This window comes from Staurois parvus, unplaced genomic scaffold (genome assembly GCF_062004578.1).
Source record: "Staurois parvus isolate SC_StPar_1 unplaced genomic scaffold, SC_StPar_1.0 ptg000025l, whole genome shotgun sequence".
Lineage (NCBI taxonomy): Eukaryota > Metazoa > Chordata > Amphibia > Anura > Ranidae > Staurois > Staurois parvus.
This window is the reverse complement of record NW_028317821.1, coordinates 12,480,887-12,503,306: the sequence shown is the minus strand read 5'-3', so window position 1 is coordinate 12,503,306 and position 22,420 is coordinate 12,480,887. Positions and strand designations below refer to the sequence as shown.

General features: G+C 40.0%; 1 protein-coding gene across 1 annotated transcript in view; it reads left to right on the top strand.

Moving 5' to 3' along the window:
- The window catches only part of ALDH1L2 (aldehyde dehydrogenase 1 family member L2), an 80,963-nt gene that overhangs the window by 30,340 nt on the left and 28,203 nt on the right, over window positions 1-22,420 (top strand). Inside the window, exons 5-13 of the mRNA XM_089651844.1 lie at window positions 1,835-1,936; window positions 4,550-4,639; window positions 6,987-7,121; window positions 8,587-8,712; window positions 8,912-9,003; window positions 11,252-11,396; window positions 12,933-13,052; window positions 15,446-15,573; window positions 20,896-21,046. Of these exons, the coding sequence (XP_089507970.1) occupies window positions 1,835-1,936; window positions 4,550-4,639; window positions 6,987-7,121; window positions 8,587-8,712; window positions 8,912-9,003; window positions 11,252-11,396; window positions 12,933-13,052; window positions 15,446-15,573; window positions 20,896-21,046 (1,089 nt within the window). The remainder of the gene's footprint in view (window positions 1-1,834; window positions 1,937-4,549; window positions 4,640-6,986; window positions 7,122-8,586; window positions 8,713-8,911; window positions 9,004-11,251; window positions 11,397-12,932; window positions 13,053-15,445; window positions 15,574-20,895; window positions 21,047-22,420) is intronic.

Genomic DNA, 22,420 nt, shown 5'->3' with positions numbered 1-22,420 from the left:
TCTGGTAAAAGAAGTCCGTTAGCATAGAAGTCCAAAAGGTAGACTGGGAGAGACTTAGTAAACAGCAGGCATGATACTCGGTAATGCACTACAGCAGCACTCCAATAGAGAGAAGCAAGGCTCTGGCAGGTAAGAAGACAAAAAAGAAGGTGCTTCTAAGTGCAATGCAGCATTGATTTATTCAAAGACAAAATTTAAAAGACTCATGGTGAACAGCAAGCTCATCAATCCCATGTAACACGTCATGGATGTCTCCTGTCAAACACTCTCCCAAGCTCTCCTAGCCAACCAGCAGTGTGGAGCAACAGAAGGTAACCAGCAAGATGGCTGTCCGACTTCCAGAGTCAGCGTGGAATGCAGCATGAGCAGACGTGACGTCAAAGGAGGCTAGGAGAGCACAGGAAAATGTTTGACAGTAGACTGCCATGATGTGGCAGCACAGTGGCTAAATGGTTAGCACTTCCGCCTGGCAGTACTAGGGTCGTTGGTTCAAATCCCAGCCACGGCACCACCTGCCTGGAGTTTGCATGGTCTCCCTGTACCTGCATGGGATTCTTCCGGGTACTCCAGTTTACTCCAAAGACATGCTGGTAGGTTAATTGGATCCTGTCTAAATTGGCCCTAGTATGTTTATGTATGAATGTAAGTTAGAGACCTTAGATTGTACACCCCTTGAGGGTTAGGGACTGATGTGAATGTACAATATACATGTGTAAAGCGCTGTGTAAATTGACGGTGCTATATAAGTACCTGAAATAAATAAATGACATGTTACATGGGATTAATGAGCATGCTGTTTAAGTTGATTCTCTGAGTGTTTTTAACTGTGTCTTTGAGTAAGCGCCTTCTTTTTTGTCATCATATTGTTGAAGAATATGTAAAATACAGTATTAGGAGTTATTCAAATAAAAAGCATAAACAATTGTAAGGCAATGATAATTATGTTGTAAATATGTTATTGGGATGTATTGTATTTTTAAAAAATTTTTTATTATCCAGTACACAATGTAATATATTATATAATCTATCATAGATTTTTGACACAGGAAATGTTTCTGGTTCTAAAAACGTACATATAGTTATAGTAGTTACATACTGTTTGGTCAGGTTGAAAAAAAAAAAAAACATCAGTCAGGTACGATGACAGTTATCACAAGGACTTTATCAGTTAAAGAGCATCAGACTACAGTAATCTAAACCCTAAAGCCGGGAGAGATCCCTGCATCAAGAGAACAATGTGTGATGTGGGGATCTCTCTCACTGAGCTATCGTATTCTAATAATTGTAACGTGAAAGGACACCTTTAGTGGGATAAATGTATAGGCTGACATTGCTGACTTCCTTCAGAAAATGCCAATTTCCTGACTGGCTTCTATTCTGAAAAAATGGGGAATAAGCATGCATTATGTATAGTCAGAATTAGAGCAGAATTCCTGATCTACTGTACATATTTGTCCAATGCTTGATGCATTGTTCTCTGTGAAAGTAGAGTGGATGAACATAGCAGCCAATATGTAAAACTTTATAGAAGGAGAAATCAACAATTATATATTCTATAATTGATTATATAATATATTACATTGTGTATTTGTATTGTTTCCTTGTTTTTATTTTTTAAATAAATCACTCTTCATACAACATTCCTTTACTGCACGATTCTGCAAAGGTCAGCAACCATGTTTTTTCCACAAGAAGACTGAATTTTTTTTTTATGCACTGGAGTGACACTACTTGCATGACTAACGCAGTTGACATTAGTCTGCCTCTGTAATCTTGATATGTAAATAATATGTACAGTATGTGACATACAATACTAATTATTTTGCTTTTCTAGCTGGAAGCTGTACAGTTAATTGCTGATGGTAAAGCACCTCGTATAGACCAACCAGAAGATGGGGCCACGTATGAGGGAATCCAGAAAAAAGAAAATGCTAAGGTGATTAACCACTTCAATACCGGGCACTTATACCCCCTTCCTGCCCAGGCCAATTTTCAGCTTTCAGCGCTGTCGTACTTTGAATGACAATTGCGCGGTCATGCAACACTGTACCCATATGAGAGTTTTATCATTTTTTTCACACAAATAGAGCTTTCTTTTGGTGGTATTTAATCACCACTGAGTTGTTTATTTTTTGCTAAATAAAACAAAAACACCTGAAACTTTTGAAAAAAAATGCACTTTTCTTCATTTCTATTTTACAGTTTTGCAAATAAATAACATTTCTTCATAAATTTAGGTCAAAATGTATTCTGCTACAGTTCTTTGGTGAAAATATTAATATTAATTTCTAATAATAATTATTAATATTTTTTTTACTATTTTATTTTTCAGCACACTGTGACCAAATAAATACAATGTTTTTTAAACACATTATGATTGCTAATACCAGTGCATTTCATTGATATTTGCAATCATTGTTACTGAATGAAACTGATTCATTCAGTCTTTTGTTGTGATTAGCTGTGTTTTGGCAAAGCTGATCACATGATTCAGATGGGCTGTGATTGGCCCTGTCTGTATCATGTGACTCCCTTGACCAGGCACAGCTAACAACATAATTGTATATAATGGATGGCATGACAGGAAGCCATCCATTGTATACAATTGATATGTGATCTGCTGTGATTGGTCACAGCGGTCACATGACACGGGCAATGGGCCGGTGTAGTGATATGTCATTGGCTGTGTTCCGTGGACACAGCTGGTGACAGCTAGCCCCGCTGCACGGCCACGCGAGCGGCTCGTTTTGACAGGATGTCATATGACGCCCAGTCACAACGGCGAGTGTCTCGCCCGGCTGTCAATCTGCTATAGGCCGGGTGGGAAGGTGTTAATGAAGCTGTCCTTCAAAACATGTAAGGACAGGTTCACACTGCCGAGACTTGGGATCGGACTTCTGAAACCCCAAGTCACATGACATGTGAAATCCCATGTCAGTCAATGAGAGCCATCTTGATTAGCACTACTGAAGGCGCTATGACTTTAGAAAAGGTTCCTGTACTGCTTCAAGGCGACTTCTATCCGACTTGTGTCCATAGACTTTAATAAAAGTCACCTCCAAGTTGGATCCCCTTCTATATTGATGTGATTTGGATCCGACATTACAGGAAGATTACCCAGGCATTCACTAAAAGTTGCTTCAGAGTCGCTGTAAAGTAGTACTCAAGTCGCCTGGCAAAGTCACACTGCAAGTAGCGCAACTTTCAGGTAGCAGTAGTGTGAACCGAGGCGTAAAGGTTTGTTAATAGTGGTAATTAAATACAGGTGTTCATTGAAGTTGTGTTACTAGATCTGAAAAAATGTATTTAGTATACTTGGAGCAGATCTTGTAAAAATAATATCCTGGGAATCTTTGCCATCTACAGCAGTTTCAAGACCAGAAGTTTATGAAAGGAGCAATAGTTACTCCTGAGCTTCTTGAATAAGTAAGCATAACAAAGGTTTTCTTGACTAGATAGCTTCAATGCTAGATAACATTTGTATAAAAGAAATTGGAAACTTCGTAGTTTTTCATTTTACACTTGAGGTGATTGTAGCCGTATTAGTGTATTTGCGACAGAAACAATTGGGTACTGTCCGTGATACTTTTTTTATTTGCACTAACAAACAATTGTTTGTTAGTGCAAATAAAAAAAGTATCACGGGCAGTACTCAATTGTTTCTGTCATTTTACACTGAGATTCACAGAGATGACAACTACTGGGCTAGAGGGGGCTAGAGTCTAGCTGGGAATAGTAATTGGAGCACAGAACATTTCTGAAGAGGTTTTAGAACTGTTTAATCAGTAAACATGTCAACTGTACTTGAATGTGAAATCATAATAGTCACATTATATGGCTTCTGTTACCTTATAAAAGGTACATTGCTTGTCTACAAAATCCCAGTGTATCTGATGTCCTTCATATTAAAGGAGAAGTAGGGCCAAAGCTTTTTTGGTCCCACTTTCTCCTCTGGGTCATAGGAGTGCACTTAGTTCTGCACTGTTGTCACTCTTATTCAGCCAACTGATGTCACAACCCAGACTCTGGAGGGATCCCAATTTTAGTGTCAGAATGCACCCAGATTCCGAGCCGGCAGTTGGCTCAGCCTCTCAGCACACTGCTAAGAGCCTGAGCCAGCCAGGTCTTAGAGGTGGCGGTGGACAGATGCAGCATCAGGCCCATGCTGCATCCACCTAGGTGAGCATGATTATGTTTTTTGTTTCTTTTAAATCCCACACTTCTCTTTTAAGTCAAAAGCTACAGCTTTTGGAGTACTGGTAAAATTTTCATATTTGGATTTGTGATAGCACCATTCGGTTGTCCAGTACAAGTACAAGTACCCATATATTTGGTTATCGCTCATACATTCTATGGAGTGTAACGAAGACAATTAACCGGACATTTATTTAAAATCCAAATTCTTTACAAGGCTAATGTTCCGAATGTTGGTCTAGCAAGTGCTGTCTGATACTGTACGTTTGATAACTTTTTGAGGTTACAGATTTTATGTCCAAAATTTACAATAGTTGTACTAAAAAATAACCCAAATGTGGGATATTTTTTGCAGATTTCCTGGGACAACTCTGCAGAGGCTATCCATAACTGGATCCGTGGACATGATAAAGTGCCAGGAGCTTGGACTGTCATAAATGACCAGGTGTGAGTCCTGAAGATATACAAAACATTTTTCTCTCATTTTAGTGTTCATTTAAAGCTATTTTGTTACAAAGTTATAAAAGTTAATGGATGTATGACATTTCCCTAGTGTAAAAGTGGGGTGGTTTATATATGCAGGCTATATGATAATGTTCTGTTAGTAAAATAGAACAGAGTAGGAAAGGGAGAGATAGGTCAGGAAGAGGAAATAGGGGGACAACAACAGTATAATTGTTATATATATATATATATGTGTCAAAAAATTGCAGCGCTGCAATTTTTTGTATATATGTTCTGAGGGTTTGTATGTCTGTATCTATGTATCTGTATATCTATGCCCATTGCACGCAGCTTTGTATTTAATTTATTTGGTAGTGATGACTTTTTCACATTGTTTCAGTATAATTGTTATAAATACCTGGTAATACAGCTTGGCTGCCAGTCTGTCAGAGGTACTGGTAGGACCTGTGACAACATTGAAGGGAAAAATAATGAAGTGCATGGTGTACCACAAGAAAGTTAAGAGTGCACAAAGGTAGGAGTCATTTTAAACTCCAGTGGAATTTCAGATTCTACATGTTTTCACCACCTTTGTAATCATATCTATTAACAGAAGTATCGTTGTGATATTATATTCCCCAGCAGCACTGGTGTAGTCTCCCAGTGCACTATTGCTGAACCATTGTTACTTTGGGGAACCCTACCTGCTTTTAGCACATTCTTCTGAATTGAAAGTGGAGAGAATATAACCTGCTTGAAGCTTTCTTCTATTTTCTCTCAGGCAACAGGATTGGGGCCAGAAATTCAAAGAAAGAGCCCCAACCATTCAACCTCATTTTTGGAGTTCCTGAAAGGCTGGGCAAAATCCAGCAAGCATTCGTTTAGGTAATATTATAGATACATACATTTGCACTGGGCTTGCCAGTGCAGTAAAAAATGACAATTTATACAGAGGCTCCACACAAAAAAGTAATCGTCATGGTGATCACTAGTCCTTTACCCTGGGCACGCAGGAAAAGACCCAGGCACGTGTCTTGATTACCAGGGCTTTGCAGCACCATTGCATTATGTGCAGATCCCCACTGAAGGTTAACTTAAATCCTATTTCATCTTCTGGGTTTCAAACTTCCAGTACTAAATCAGAGCCACTAGGATCAACAGACACTATTAAGTTATCTGTTTTTGCCTGAACCACAGAAAGAAGTAGGAAAGATGTTTATAGCAGTTTGGCTAGAGTGCAAAAATGTAGACATCCAATGTCCTTTTAGGTTTTGTAGAGGTTGATGTGCCAAGAGTGCTCTCTAGAGTGTGAGAAGATATACCATCAGTGCCGGGACAAGGTCATCTAGCGCCCCGGGGTGAAGATGCCAAACTGCACCACCCCCAAAGTTGTATGAGAAATCCCCCCCCCAAAAAAAAATCGAGCACCCCTCAAATTTCCTCTCCAGGTACAAATCATCCCCTTCAAATGCCCCCTTTCCAGCAAAGTCCCCCCCCCAAAAAAATGCCCCCTCCTAGAACAAATCTTACCCCGTCACCCCCCAAATTCCCCCTCCAAGGACAAATCCTCCCCCCAGCACAAATACCCCGATCATCCCTACTAGCACAAATTCCCCCCCAACCCCCTTTTTCTAACTCCCAAACTTTCCCATCCTAGTATAAATCCCCCCACCCAAATCACCCCTTCTAGCACCTCCCCCCCCAAATTACCCCTACTAGAACAAATCTTACCTGTCACCCCCAAAAAAAATTCCCCCTCCCAGCATAACCCCCCCCCCCCCCCAAATTTTCCCTCTGGGCACAACAGCACAAATACCCCTGACTTAAAAGTAATCCTCTCCCCCCTTCCCAGCATAAATATTTATTACTCTACCCCCTGCCCCCCACCTGTCCCCAGTGAAATTCTCCTTTCCCTCACAAACACAGACCTCAGATACAGCATGGCACACGGTTGTCTGATGCCCTTCAATCTAGGCTCCTTCTCATCTGGACATGTCAGAGCTCAGGAGGAGCCTAAGAGAGGCAGATTTTTAAACCTTTGCACAGGCAGCTAGTGGGAGAGATGCCGCTGCTGAAGGGGTATGGGAAATACCGCTGGATGTCAGATCGGGACTTTACAGAGTTTTTTTTACCTGCCCCCTACCATCATTCTTTGCTGGGAGGAGATGGAGGCGGGTAAGCAAACTGTAAAATCCCAATGCAAGAGTGCTACAGTGACAGGAGTGTGAAGCTGGAGAGCGCATCCTGTGCCTCCTCCCAGCTCTCTGCTTCACACTCCTGTCACCTGTATACCATACATGTAAAGAAGATGTTTTATTGGGATTTATGAGGATTTTCTGTTCCACCAGATGGTAACGCTTTATGGATCATCTTTACTGGAGGGAACAGTGCCTGCTGGAGAACCATTGCCCATTGATGGAGCACCAAGGCCAGGACTTGTTACAAAAAATGGATTAGTTCTTTTTGGTAAAGATGGAAAAATGGTAGGCAGAAAAACATGAATTAATGTCCTGAACAATGATAACTAGAGTGTAAATCTTTCTTCAATTATGAACATTTCATTACAGCAAGGAATGTATTTTCTTTATCATCTGTGCATTATATTGATCAAAATTATTATTTTTTGCGCTCACTTTATGAGTTTATTTGATGTTTAGTCATTTCTTCGAACAGCAGCATTTACTTTTGATTCATTTTTATTTCTATTTATTAAATATTGATCCAAATGCACATCCATTTAAATCTTCAGTACATTCTAAAAATTAGTGAAAATTTAGGACTCATGTTGTAAACTACAATAACTTTGTATACAGGTAAAAGGCATGATGAGATTGATCAGACCTTTTGCCAGCCAATATGTAATCTACTGATGACAACAAGTATGAAAAGAACACACAATGATGTATGTGAATATATAAGATTACCAGTTTTGACATTGAAAAGTACTTCCAATTATGCGATTTTATATAAAGTATCATTATGGAGAAGTCGCTACACATTCCCTGCATTCATAATGTGGAAAATGTGATGTTTGTGTTCATCCTGACAAATGTCTAGGGTACAGATGCAGCAGAAGCCGTGGTGTTAGCTGCATGTGAGCCTGGCCAGTGTAGGCTGTAGGCCTCAAAAGCTATGTTTTTTCACAGGTTCAGCACTAGGATGACTCGCTAGCTTCACCCCTCCTACATTTAGAACCATTTTATTTTCATTGAAAAATGCAGTGATTCGCCAACTCCGCTTGGAAAATGTGTTGGTAAAGGTTATTTGATGGGGTGAATATGCAGGCAAATATGACTTTCAAACTTTTTTTTATAAATATGGGCAATTGCTTCCCCAAGAAATGTATGGCAAATATCTGATATATATATTATGCCATATGGGACTGACATATAAAGCATCAGCAAGGCCTTACCACAGCCATACCATTGTTTAAGAAATAATAAAAAACAGTCTAATTATAAAGCACAGCACCATGCTTTGCAGAGTCCCAAAACAAGCAAGTGCCATTTATTTCAGCTAACTGTTAAAAAAAAAAAAGCTGGAAAAAGGACAACCCAGTTGTATGTCCAGTCGGAGTCATTCTACTGCCCTCTCTTTCAATTACCAAGCTTTTTGCAGCATATGTACCGGTAATACAGAGAGAACTTTGTGGGATACTGCAGTCTTCACACCATGCCCTGAATTTTATGAATTCCTTGTAAAATGCAGAGCACAATGTAGAGTAAACGTTGGGGTTGATTTACTAAAAATGGAGTATGCATAATTTTGTGCAGCTCTGTATAGAAACCAATCAGCTTCCATTTTTTAAATCAAAGATTAATTGAACAAGCTGAAGTTAGAAGCTGATTTTGCACTCTTCAGTTTTCGTAAATCAACCCCATTATCAATATCTGCTACTTATTATAAATATCACCATAGACTGTATTTTGATAAACATTTTTGTTACAGTTAATTGTCAAGAATCTTCAGTTTGAAGATGGGAAAATGATCCCTGCATCTAATTACTTTTCAAGAGGGGATGTTACCACCTTGGAGCTAACCGAAGAGGAAAAAATTATGGAGTCTAATATCAGGGTGAGACTTACCATAAGCACAACACACATTTCCCTAACCACGAGTTCCCTACAAGAAGAATTCTGCAGTGAATATGCTTTCCACTGTCTGATTTGAAAAGAAAACAGTGCAGATGCCAGACTGATCTATAAAAATGTCAAGTAATGTTTTTGAAAATGTAGCCATCATTGACAGGCATTATTTTATTTTATATACCTAGGACATTTGGAAGGGAATTCTAACTAATGTTGCTATAATAGAAGACACAACAGATTTTTTTAAATCTGGAGCTGCATCCATGGATGTTGTCAGGTCAGTAGTATTTAAAAATATCATATGAATTAAAGCATATTTTTCCTTACCATTAACATAGCCCTGTTGTAATATTTATAACCTGCAGCAGTGTTTTCCAAATTGTGGGATTTGTGCCAATCTTGGCAAAGTCCATACTCTTGGTAGTATAAAAGGGCTTTGAATCTAAAATGTGGACTGGCCCACAGTTCTAACAGCTATCTTTACAGTGAGTATTAAACTAATTTAAACCACAGAACTGAATTACACACTGGTGTTAGCGCCTGAAGCTGGAGTTTTGAATAGGTTCTGGATCTCTCAGAAGCAAATAATTATAGTCCCACTAGCCCAGGAAATATGCAAGGGAGACTATGCGGATATTTAAAGTATAACTAAAGAGCTAAAGGCAAAACGTTTTTTTAATTTTGGAGATGGGTTAAAACCCCTGTCAGTTTTTAATGTTGTTTGTGTCCCTGTTAAGGAGATTCACCCTCTCTATTTGTTCTGTTTACCATTATCATTAAAAGTGAAAGTAAAGAGAAATCCCAAATTTTGGGTTGTTCCCAGAAATGTAATAGAGGGGAAGTTTTCCAATGAGGGCACTAGTTCTGGTGACCTGTGGGTCCCCAAGAAATTTGGAGGGATTTCCTCTCGCTTCCTGTTTGGCTATGGGAAGGGAAATCTCAGAAATGGGACACAGATGACAAAAAATAATCTGATGAGGGTTATAACCCTCCCTTACTCCTGGTTCACATATGCGCGTTCCTGGGGGCCGTGTTTTGCGTGGGCACAAGAGCCCATTCATTTGAAGTGACTCTTGGGACACGCAGGGAAGAGTCCCTGCACTTTTTCTGAAAACGCAGCCCGCACGGGAACCTCGGTTCCCAGTGCGGTTGCGATTTCCAGTGCGGGCGGCGTGCCATTATAATTAACGGCACCCATTCGCGGGTCCGCATTCTTCTGTGTGGGTGGTGCGGCTGCACGGATTTTTGTGCGGATCCGCAGCAGCACCAACTGCACATATGTGAACCTAGGCTTACTCTATCCAAAATTAAAAAAAAAAACCTCTTGCCTTTTGTTCTCATTAAAGTATCAGCAAGTATAGCTAAATTACATGGCTAACACAGTATATGTAGCTGGTACATGGAATTGGCTAAAATGGTGCTTTAAATTGTGAACAGCGGGAACACAAGTAGTACCTACATATGCAAAGTGGTCCACAGCTTACTTCAGTGTGTACAATGGATAAAAGCAAATACTGAAGATCCTGCAGAATCTGATACTTCTGGTAAAAGTTTGATTTCTTGCTTCCCGCTGCACCCAAAACTTTGATCCGCCTGCCTCTACATCATTACTCTGCTCTGCAGTGACGTGGGGGGTCACCCCTGATAGTGTCAGATTCTGAAGAATTGTCAATATTGCAGAGCCTGGCAGTGCTGGCAAAAAGAGAGGTGAGCATTCTAGGGGGTTGATTTAGTAAAGGCAAATAGACTGTTTATTTTGCAAGCAAAGTTGCCCGAGAGTTTAGTGAATGTGATAAAGATGACTTCTATCGTCCAATTATGTGCAAGCAAAAATATTTCTTTATTTATTACAGGTACTTAGTGCCATCAGGTTTACACAGCACTTTACATATATGTATAAATATATATATTGTACATTCACAATACAGTCCCTAACCCTTGAGGAACATACAATCTGGGGTCCCTAACGCACATTCATACATGCACTTACTAGGGCCAATTTATACAAAAGCCAATGATCCTACCAGCATGTCTTTGGAGTGTAGGAGGAAATCGAAGTACCAGGAGGAAACCCTTGCAGGCACAGGAAGAACATGCAAACTCCAGGCAGGTGGTGCCGTGGTTGGGATTCAAACCAATGACCCGAGTGCTGCCAGGTGGAAGTGCTAACCAGTTAGCCACTGTGCTGCCCCCAGTGGCTAAAAAATGCTGTTTTTATGCTTTCCTGGCACATGGTTGGGCATTCTTTGCAAAGTGAAACTTCACCTCATTCACTAAACTCTGCAAAGTTCAGCTTTCCCTGCAAAGTAAGCAGCCTATTTGCCTTTAGTAAATCAATCTCAATGTCTTCTTTGCAGGGGGCAGTTACTTTGATGATTTTTTTTTAAGCAACACAGTCACTTTAAATAGAGACTGTGGCCCAAGTGCCCTTGCCTGAGGAACAGATAGCATTTAATGAAGGGCAGCTGAAGGTAACTTTTATATGTCATTATATATTTTCCACTCTGAATCATATACTTTCACAGGTTGGTTGAGGAGATCAAACAGAAATATGGTGGGTTAGAACTACAGAATGAAGATGTCTATATGGCCACTACATTTCAAGACTTCATACAAATGGTTGTGAGGAAATTCAGAGGAGAAGATAAAGAAGAGCTAGTTATAGATTATGTGAGTGCTGAATATCCATTTGTAGAAAAAAATAAAACATAAAAACATGTATGAGCTTATAGTGCCATCTGTCTACAAGCAAATTGGTTTCAATATAGCCAGTCTTTGGTTCTGTCAGTGTGAGTGTACAACCAGATTCTTTTCAAAGACCACTAGCATAAGGGGACCACCTCTCACCAATGTGGTGTGGCTTACATACCACAATTACATACCACAATTTAAATATAACATCATATCCTGAATGTTATTGCAAGTGTTGCTCTATGGTAAAAAGGTTGAGAAAGGCTTCCATACACTATACCAGGGGTGGGCAAACTTTTTGACTTGAGGGCCGCAATTGGTTCATATATTGGACCCGGGGGCCGGACCAAGAGTAGATGAATGATGTGTATGTGTCATCCATAGTAAGTATAGTAATATTCCCCCATAGTAAGCATAGTAATTAATCCCCCATATAGTAATTCATCCCCCATAGTAATTCATCCCCCATAGTAATTCATCCCCCATATAGTAATTCATCCCCCATATAGTAATTCGTCCGACATATAGTAATTCATCCCCCATAGTAATTCATCCCCCATATAGCAATTCATCCCCCCATATAGTAATTCATCCCCCATAGTAATTCATCCCCCATATAGTAATTCATCCCCCATAGTAATTCATCCCCCATAGTAATTCATCCCCCACATAGTAATTAATCCCCCATATAGTAATTAATCCCCCATAGTAATTCATCCCCCATATAGTAATTCATCCCTCATATAGTAATTCATCCCCCATAGTAATTAATCCCCCATAGTAATTAATCCCCCATATAGTAATTCATCCCCCATAGTAATTCATTCCCTATATTAATTCATCCCCCATATTAAGTCCCCAAGTCCCCCCTGTGTCAATTCACTTACCTTTGCTCCACACGTTCCTCTTGTTCCCGCGCCGTTCGGTGTAGCATGAAAATCTGTCTCCTATGAGGATCTGTCCCCCTCGACGTATCTGCGCATGTGCCAGTTTCAGGCATTAGCAGCCGATCGGCGATCTCCGGCACATGCGCAGATACGTCGAGGGGGGACAGATCCTCATAGGAAACAGATTTTCATGCTACACCGATCTTCAGGGCGGACTGTAAGAGGAGCCTAGCGGGAGCCTAGCTCCACGGGCCGGATTAAAAGGTCCGCCGGGCCGTATACGGCCCGCGGGCCGTAGTTTGCCCATTGCTGCACTATACAGTCTGTACAATCTTCTTTAGATTCTACCACATATTGTAAGGACCTGTGCAGTTGAATCCAAAATGAATGGATTGTTTAGATTTGTCCTATCTAAAGGTTTTGGAAAATTAAAAAAATGGATGAGTGTACAACCAGATTGTAACATGTCTTGTCATCCTAAGTATATAGGCTTTAGCAATATACTGTATGTGCATAGGCTTAGAATACAAACCCAGAAATTCTGCTTACAATTGCATATTGTTTTTTGGCCCATTATACATTTTTACAAAGCTTTCTTGAATAATTTACATAGCGTTTTTAACAACAGGCTACATTAAATGTGAACAACATGACTGTGAAGATGCCATACCAGTGTTTTATAAATGGACAGTTTGTGGATGCGGACAGTGGGAAAATGTATGATACTATTAATCCAACCGATGGTTCGGTGAGTATGACTGTTTTCTAAGATGAGAAAGATGAACACCCTTTCAAGTAAAAGTGTATAAAAAAGACACTTTTTGATATTACACTTTTCATAAAGTAAGGCAAAACACTCAGACCCTCAGTGTTTCAAGCATAACAGACATGACATTTTCTTGCATTTATTAACCCCTATGATGCTATTGTGTTTCTGGAGACAGGGAAAGACAACTGACATGTGGCTTGTTGCTGTTGGCAGCATCCTTTAGTGCTACAGGATAAGCAAACCAAGCTACTGTAAGTAGGTTTGTTAGGTAAATAGTGCACTGAACTGCACAGCTATGGAAGAGGGACAGAGGTTTCAAATAACACACCACCCTTCCAAAAGAGGGAAGTCTATATTATTTTATTTTTATATAATTTTGTGTAAATCCTGTGCTACTAAAAAAAATTATGGTACAATCCACTGAGGATCAGCTATACATTCTAAAACAATGGAAACACTTTGGCATTTCCAATGGCAAAAAGCCAATTATTTTCTTCAACATACTAACCTGCACTTGAAAATTAATATTGATAAATGCTGTAGACCAGGACAGCACCATTATTATACTATCTTTTGTTTAAAGTGGAAGTATAGTCAAATGCTAAGCCTCATATACAGGATGAGAGTATTGGACGAATGATCACCGTTTTCATTGAATGCTAGTCTCACATCGAAAAGGAAAAGGTTGCTAAAGTTACGAAAATTCTTGTAAGACAGAATACAACATCCTGCAATGATGTAATGTATTGTATTGTAATGTATTCATTCATTTCCGAGCTTGCTCGGTCTTGGTCACTGAATTTGTTACATAAGAATACTGTACTGCTTAAACGAATATCATCTGTTCTGTTAACCACGTCCTGTCCGGCCGTTGTATATAAACGGCCGGACGGTGGCAGTGCAGGGGCGGGTGGCCATTTATAAACGGCCTCTCCACCCCCTGCTAGTGTGCGCTCCCTGGGAGTATGCAGCACCTTGATCCGGTGCCTGCTGTGTCCTCCGGAAACAGTGGAACAACGATTGTTGTATGGGACCTCTATGCGAGGTCCCAATCATGTGATCGCTGATTGGCCAATCAGCGATCACATGCAGAGTAGTAAGCAAGATGTTACTTCTGACATCATTGCTTACTACGTGTGAAATCTGTGAATGATCACAGAGGTCACATGGTACAAGGCTATTCACAACAGCCTTGTACTATGTGACAAGCTGTAACTGAATACATTTTGGCCAAGATTTATGATGAAATATTATTTATTTGCAAAATTCTCTAAGAAAAACACTTTTTTTCTAAAATTTTGGACTTTCATTTATATAGCAAAAAAAAATAAAAATCCCAGCGGTGAATACCATTAAAATAAAGATTTATCTGTCTCAAAAAAATGCTAAAAAAGTCATATGGGTACAGTATTGCATGACCACACAATTGTCATTCAAAGTGTGATAGCACTGAAAGCTGAAAATTGACCTGGACAGGAAGGGGGTGAAAGTGTCTGGACTTGAAGTGGTTAATTTGAATTGTCATAAACAGCTTTTTCCTTTTGGGATAAAGGTTTTACAGTACATGTTTGAATACAAGTTGATTATTGTAAGCACCCCTGTCAGTATTACCCTCTAACTAACACTTTTGCTGGACAGCTTGGTCTGTTAAAGGAAGCTGAAAAGTAGCAGACTTAATGGCAAGATGAGCAGGCAAAAATTAAGCAAAAAAGCCTAAAAATAAAATTAGTGCAACCACCGTATTTAAGGATTGGTAAGCTGTAATATAATACAGTTTGTTTTTAAATGTAATTTTTGATCTGGGGTTTAATACTCCTTTAAGTATTGGCTTTCATTGTAATACATAATGCCTGAAATATTTAACAAGCATATTTTCCACTCTGAGTAATTATAAAATCAAAGTAATCTTAAAGCTGAAGCCTACCTATGATCTTTATTGCATGCTTACATTGGTCCAGTATGGTACAATATAAGTAGGCATATGTCATACCTGAAAGGCCACTGAGGAAAGTGACAATTACTGTAGTTGTTGCTACTACTACAGTGATTGCCGTTTTTGTGCTGAATGGCTTCCCTTATGCATATGTGACTACAAGGGCTGCTCAATTGGCACCTCCACCATTCACAAAATGCCAAATGTCCTGTTCTGGTGACAGAAAAATTTGGGATTTTCTTTTACTTTCACTCTCAGTGAAATATAATTACTTGCATAATTTTAAATGCAGTTTCTACACATAAATGGGGAAAATGGTTTTGAGCAGGATGGGGAGAGGTGATGTCCCTCTGGAGTCCCAAAACGTTTGAAGAATTGCTGAGTAGCTTATTAGTTTATGACTTGAAAAAACATTATGTGGAATTATGTTTGCCTGCAGGTGCTGTGCAAAGTCTCATATTGCTCTGTAGCTGATGTAGATAAAGCTGTGGCTGCAGCAAAAGATGCCTTTGAAAATGGAGAATGGGGAAAAATGAATGCAAGAGACAGAGGGAGAATATTATACAGGTACGTAATGCATGTAACATGCTGCTAAGGGCCCAGTTTATAAAGCCAAGACACCAAGAAACAACATATAATAAAAAAAAATACCGCAAAATGAGATTTACAGTCACTTGTGTCAAGCTTTATGGGCTGAGTATATAGTTTGAAAAGGTTTACCGTATTTTCCGGCGTATAAGACGACTTTTTGACCCCTGAAAATCTTCTCAAAAGTTGGGGGTCGTCTTATACGCCGGTACACGTCAGGGGGCACTTTTTAGGGGGGGCGGCGCGGTGCTGCCGCCGTCCCCCCCTTCCGACTGAAGGGACACCAAGTACAGGGGAGGGCAGAGGGCTGCAATCTCTTACCTGGCTCCCATGACGATCCATCCAGGAAGCACTGCTCCTTCAGTCACTCCGGCCACTCCCTCACTCCTGCCGCTCGGCTCCTCCTCCTCACCGGTGATTGGCCGCCAGAGCTGTAGCTCAGGAAAGGCACACAGGCGGCCAATCACGGGCGAGGAGGCGAAAATCGAGTAAGGGGAAGTGTGCAGTGCAGAGGTGCTGCTGCAACCACATATGCTGGCTGCAGCAGTACCATACAAGAACAGGAGTCAGCAAGTGTCATTGGTGTCAGTGGAAAGAATAGTGCCCTGTCATTGATGTCACTGATACTAATGATGGGGCATTATTCCTCCCACTGACACCAATGATGGGGCACTATTCCTTCCACTGACACCAATGATGGGGCACTATTCCTCCCACTGACACCAATGATGGGGCACTATTCCTCCCACTGACACCAATGATGGGGCACTATTCCTCCCACTGACACCAACGATGGGGCACTATTCCTCCCACTGACACCAACGATGGGGCACTATTCCTCCCCCCACTGACACCAACGATGGGGCACTATTCCTCTCCCCACTGGCGGAGTACTATTCCTCCCACTGACACCAATGATGGGGCACTATTCCTCCCACTGACACCAATGTTGGGACGCTATTCCTCCCACTGACACCAATGATGGGGCGCTATTCCTCCCACTGACACCAATGATGGGGCGCTATTCCTCCCACTGACACCAATGATGGGGCGCTATTCCTCCCGCTGACACCAATGATGGGGCGCTATTCCTCCCGCTGACACCAATGATGGGGCGCTATTCCTCCCGCTGACACCAATGATGGGGCGCTATTCCTCCCACTGACACCAATGATGGGGCGCTATTCCTCCCACTGACACTAATGATGGGGCGCTATTCCTCCCACTGACACCAATGATGGGGCGCTATTCCTTCCACTGACACCAATGATGGGGCGCTATTCCTCCCACTGACACCAATGATGGGGCGCTATTCCTCCCACTGACACCAATGATGGGGCGCTATTCCTCCCACTGACACCAATGATGGGGCGCTATTCCTCCCACTGACACCAATGATGGGGCGCTATTCCTCCCACTGACACCAATGATGGAGCGCTATTCCTCCCACTGACACCAATGATGGGGCACGATTCTTCCCACTGATACCAATTATGGGGTGCTATTCCTCCCACTGACACCAATGATGGGGCACGATTTGTTGCTCTGACACCAATGATGGGGCACGATTCCTCCCACTGACACCAATGATGGGGCGCTATTCCTCTCACGGACACCAATGATGGGGTGCTATTCCTGCCACTGACACCAATGATAGGGCACAATTTATTGCTCTGACACCAATGATGGGGCACTATTCCTCCCACTGACACTAATGATGGGACACTATTCCTCACACACTGACACTAATGATGGGTCACCATCAATGGTGTCAATGGGAGGAATAGTGTCCCATCAATAGTGTCAGTGGGAGGAATAGTGCCCTATCATTGGTGCTCGTGGGAGGAATAGTGCCCCATCATTGGTGTTAGTGGGAGGAATAGTGCCCCATCATTGGTGTCAGTGGGAGGAATAGTGCCCAATCATTGGTGTTAGTGGGAGGAATAGTGCCCCATCATTGGTGTCATTGGGAGGAAGCATACCCCATCATTGGAATACCATACCATATTGAAATCAAATCTGATGTTTTTTAATTTTTGGTGTGCGTTGGAAGAGGATTAGTCTTATACGGCGAGTATAGCCCAAACCCTATATTTTAACAGGAAAGGTAGGGGGTCGTCTTATACGCCCAGTCGTCTTATACACCGGCAAATACGGTAGGTTAATTTTGTATATGCTTTCATAAATCAGCTAAAAATGATTTATCTCAGCCCACAGAGAAGAGAAGATAAAAAAAGTGTTTAGTATTGTTACTTGTATGCGTGATGTTTGTGCTCCCAGAGTATGCATGGATATCCACCAGATATTCTGGTTAAAACACGCGTTTACTGTATGTTTTAGAAATCCCATGAGAAATGTGTAGGTAATAGTGTGGATGAAGGAATTTCCCCTGCCAGCTATTATATTCAGATGGCCACATCACCTGCAGCTGTCTGATTACCCGAACCATGACTGCATCTGATTGGATGCAGTCACTGTTCAGCTGCAAATGTTCCATCCAGCATCTTTGATTTTTCAGACCTGGTGGTGTTGGCAGGAATCTGATGAAATTCAAGCGGTGTATAGCGAACACTGATAGAATATCAGTTTTGTAGTGTTTGTTCTAGCAAGTAGGACTCCTCCTAGACAATTTGTTGCTTTGTCTGTGCCAGTCTTTCTCAACCTCAACACAGAGAATCCCTTGAAATAACTTTCCATCCTTAGGGAACACCTGCCAAAAATTACTATATCTACAACTAATAATACATTAGTGTGATGAGTGTGATGAACAGTAGGAATAATGCTCCTCACCCTTGTGTTCATTGGGAAGAATTACCCTCTTACAGATAGCTAAAAAGTCAGTGGGAACTTATCTGAGAGGCAGAAACTGCTCATTGCTCAAGGAACCCCTAGCAACCTCTTGAGGTTGCATGGAACCCTGGTTGAGAAGCCCCAGTCTATGCTAATGTGTGCATAATTAATCTGTGTTTTCTAAAATTGTAAAGTTCTATGGAATATGTTACCACTATATAAACAATTAATAACTACAATTCATCATGCACACTGAACGTTTTTACAGCGGCTCTTTTTGGCTTTTAACGTTTTTTTCTACAGCCAGTAAACCCCCCAGCATGTTATCCTATGTGTCCAAATAGGCTGTAATCAGTTTTTTGGCAGGGGCGTTTTCTGGCTGGAAAAAACCCCAGAACTAGTGGGTTTCAAGAAGTGTTCTTTAGTTGTAAAAACGCTCTAACAGTGGTAATCAATGTTTTTTGGCAGGGGTGTCTTTTGCCTCAAAAAAAAAAAAAAAGAATATTGGATTTCTAGAGGAGTTTTTTAGCTGTACAAACGGTCTAATGCAGCAAAACGTGGTAAAATGCTGTAAATCGTTGCAAACTGGTGTTTTTTTTTTCTTTATAAATATTTATTGGTTTTCAATCAAATATAATTAACAAACATTTTCTTCATGAAAAGATCATTATATTTCTCATAATCTATTTAATTCCCACAACCCTAATTCCCTCCTGAACCCCCCCCCCTCCCACGCCCATCCTCGTATCCCCCCTCCCCCCTCCAGCTCACTCTGCCTTTTCTTTTCTAATCTGAGAGAGAAAGAAAAAAAAAAATATATAACACTATCCTTTTCTTTCTAAAACTCATTTCTAAAATACCTTATTCGTTTCAATAGGTATAAATCAAGTATATTTCACTTTCTGTCTAAATTCTTCCCATTTTCCCCACTTTTTATAGTACTTCTCCATCCCGTCTATGTGTGTGTAATAAAGTCTTTCCATCTCACATAACTGATTCATTCTGATAAACCAATCTTCTTCCGTCAGCACCTCACTTTTTTTCCAAAACCTAGGGATCAAGCTTTTGGCTGCACTCAGAAAATACCAAATCCCTGAATCCTTATATGATCTCACTGTAAGCTCAGAGATATGAAGAAGACATAACTCTGGATCCAATCTAATATCGATCTTAGTAATTTTCCTCATTAAATGTACGATTTTCCCCCAGAACACCTGTATCTTTGAGCATTCCCACCATATGTGATATAGTGTACCCACTTCTCCACAACCTCTCCAACATAGTGAAGAGTTCTCCCTGTTCATATTGTGCTCCACACTCGGTGTAATGTGCCATCTAACTAAACACTTATAATTTAATTCTACTTCTCTCATACTAATATTTTCGTGAGTTAATCTAAACATTTTCCTCTGCTGTTCCTCATCTATCTCCCTGCCCATATCTTTTCCCCATTTCTCTACATAAGTTAATTTTGCAAACCGGCGTTTTTGGATGTGTTTTTGACCGAAAAAAAATTTTTGTTTTTGGTAAAAAAAAGCTAAAAAACACTAAAAATGCAAATACGAAAAAACGTCGCTAAACACTAATGCAAAAAGGCTACAAAACTCTGAAAAACTCAAGTTTTTAATGTGACATTACACAGCTAACATTACCAGCTTTATTAAAATGCCCTGTGTGTATGGAGCCTAATAATGTATTCCTTCACATTTTCATTAAGCCTTTCATTACACATGAACACATTTGCAGTAAACCTGCACACTGTACAAGGTCACTCACCCTTCTTGTATAGTGTCATGTAGAATACCACAGATAATGGCAATTCTTTTGTTAATATTACTATTTTCTGCCATGTGATCCTTTACAGGCACTACATTTTAACTAAAGACAAAGCTTTTTTTTAATTTTGGATAGAGTGGAGAGGGATTAGAACACTTGTCAGTTTTTATTGCTGTCTCTACCCCCATTAGCAAGATTCAACCACAGTATTTGTCCTGTTTACCATTATCATTGAAAGTGAAAGTACATTAAAATCTTAAATTTTGGGATGTTCCAAGAAAAGTAATAGAGGGGAAATCTAGATCTGGTGAACTGGGGTCCTCAAGGAATTCCCATAATTTTCAATTAAATTAAATCCCGTAAATCTAATTTGGCTATGGGATTCCAAGCGAAGGGAAATTCCCACAATGGGACACAGACAGTGAAAAAAATCTGACACAGGTTATAACCCTCCCTTGCTCTATCCAAAATGAAAAAAAATGTTTTGCCTATTGTTCTACTTTAAAATGAGTGAGGTGTGTTGCTTTAAAATCCATAATTCTGCTCCTATTAAGGAACTGGATTGAGAAATAGTTCATTAGACTGCAGAAGCAGCTGATAACAATAACAAAAGTGTCCATGGTGTGCAAGGCATCTTTATCCTGATGCAAATTTACTGTAAATTACAATATGGTAGTTCTGGCACCTTTTTATTGTTTGCAAAGAGCAAGGTATAAGTTGGAACTTCCATTTAAGACTTGCAGATCTTATGGAAGAACATCAAGAAGAGCTGGCAACTATCGAAGCATTAGACTCAGGAGCTGTCTACACATTGGCACTGAAAACTCACGTGGGGATGTCTGTGCAGACTTTCAGGTACTTCGCTGGATGGTGCGACAAAATTCAGGCAAGAACATTCTTACCTGGTAATTTATACTCTGTTTAGTTACAGTATTAGTGCTGCTTTAATAGCTTTACTAACCTGTGGGTTGTCTACCTTGTGCACGTGAGGTGTAATCATTTGTTGGTAAAAGATTGACATTAAAAGGTTAGGTACATTTTTTAATAAAAGAATAAGAAACTCTATAGTGCAAAGGGAGAAAGAGTGATTAGGTCCCAAGCAAGAAGCCGTAGTCTCTGTATGGTAGATCAAGCTGTGTTGATCCACCTCTATAATGGCTGCAGCTCTTCTAACAGGGTATTGGATGCCCATGTGCACCAAAACAATAAACAAACAGAAGGCACCAACATCTAAAGCAGGCCATAAATGGGGAGAAAACCGGGCGTTTTTTTTTTTTTTTTAAAATGGAAAATCGGTCGTTCAATCAGCCGACATTACCACTATTGGTAAAAAAAAGGTCGGCTGATTTTCATCCCGTCTACAGCCGGCAATTATGTAGAATATATGCAGAAGAAGAAGAAATAGAATATGCAGAAGAAGAAGAAATAGAATACGAATAAAAAGAAGAAATAGAATATGCAGAAGAGGAAGAAATAGAATACGAATAAAAAGAAGAAATAGAATATGAAGAAAAAGAAATAGAATACGAAGAAGAAGTAGAAATAGAATACGAATAAAAAGAAAAAATAGAATATGAAGAAAAAGAAATAGAATATGAAGAAGAAGAAGAAATAGAATACGAATAAAATGAAGAAATAGAATATGCAGAAGAAGAAGAAATAGAATATGCAGAAGCAGAAGAAATAGAATACGAATAAAAAGAAGAAATAGAATATGCAGAAGAAGAAGAAATAGAATACGAATAAAAAGAAGAAATAGAATATGAAGAAGAAGAAATAGAATACGAATAAAAAGAAGAAATAGAATATGCAGAAGAAGAAGAAATAGAATATGAAGAAGAAGAAATAGAATACGAATAAAAAGAAACAATTGAGTACTGTCCGTGATACTTTTTTTATTTGCACTAACATACAATTTTGAGGACAAGCTTTCGGGGAGTGTCCCCTTCTTTAAGGTCCAAGCAGTACTATACCTTGAAGAAGGGGACACTCCTCGAAAGCTTGTCCTCAAAATTGTATGTTAGTGCAAATTAAAAATGTATCACGGACAGTACTCAATTGTTTCTGTCGCAAATGCACTAATACGGCTACAATCACCTTGAATAAAAAGAAGAAATAGAATATGCAAAAGAAGAAGAAAAAGTTGCAACATTGAATCTATTTGTATCCATTTCGGATACAGATGTTTCTATTCGGATAAAAATAGATACAATGTTGCTATACTTTTAAATGTCAAATATAATATCGGACTGAATTTCTT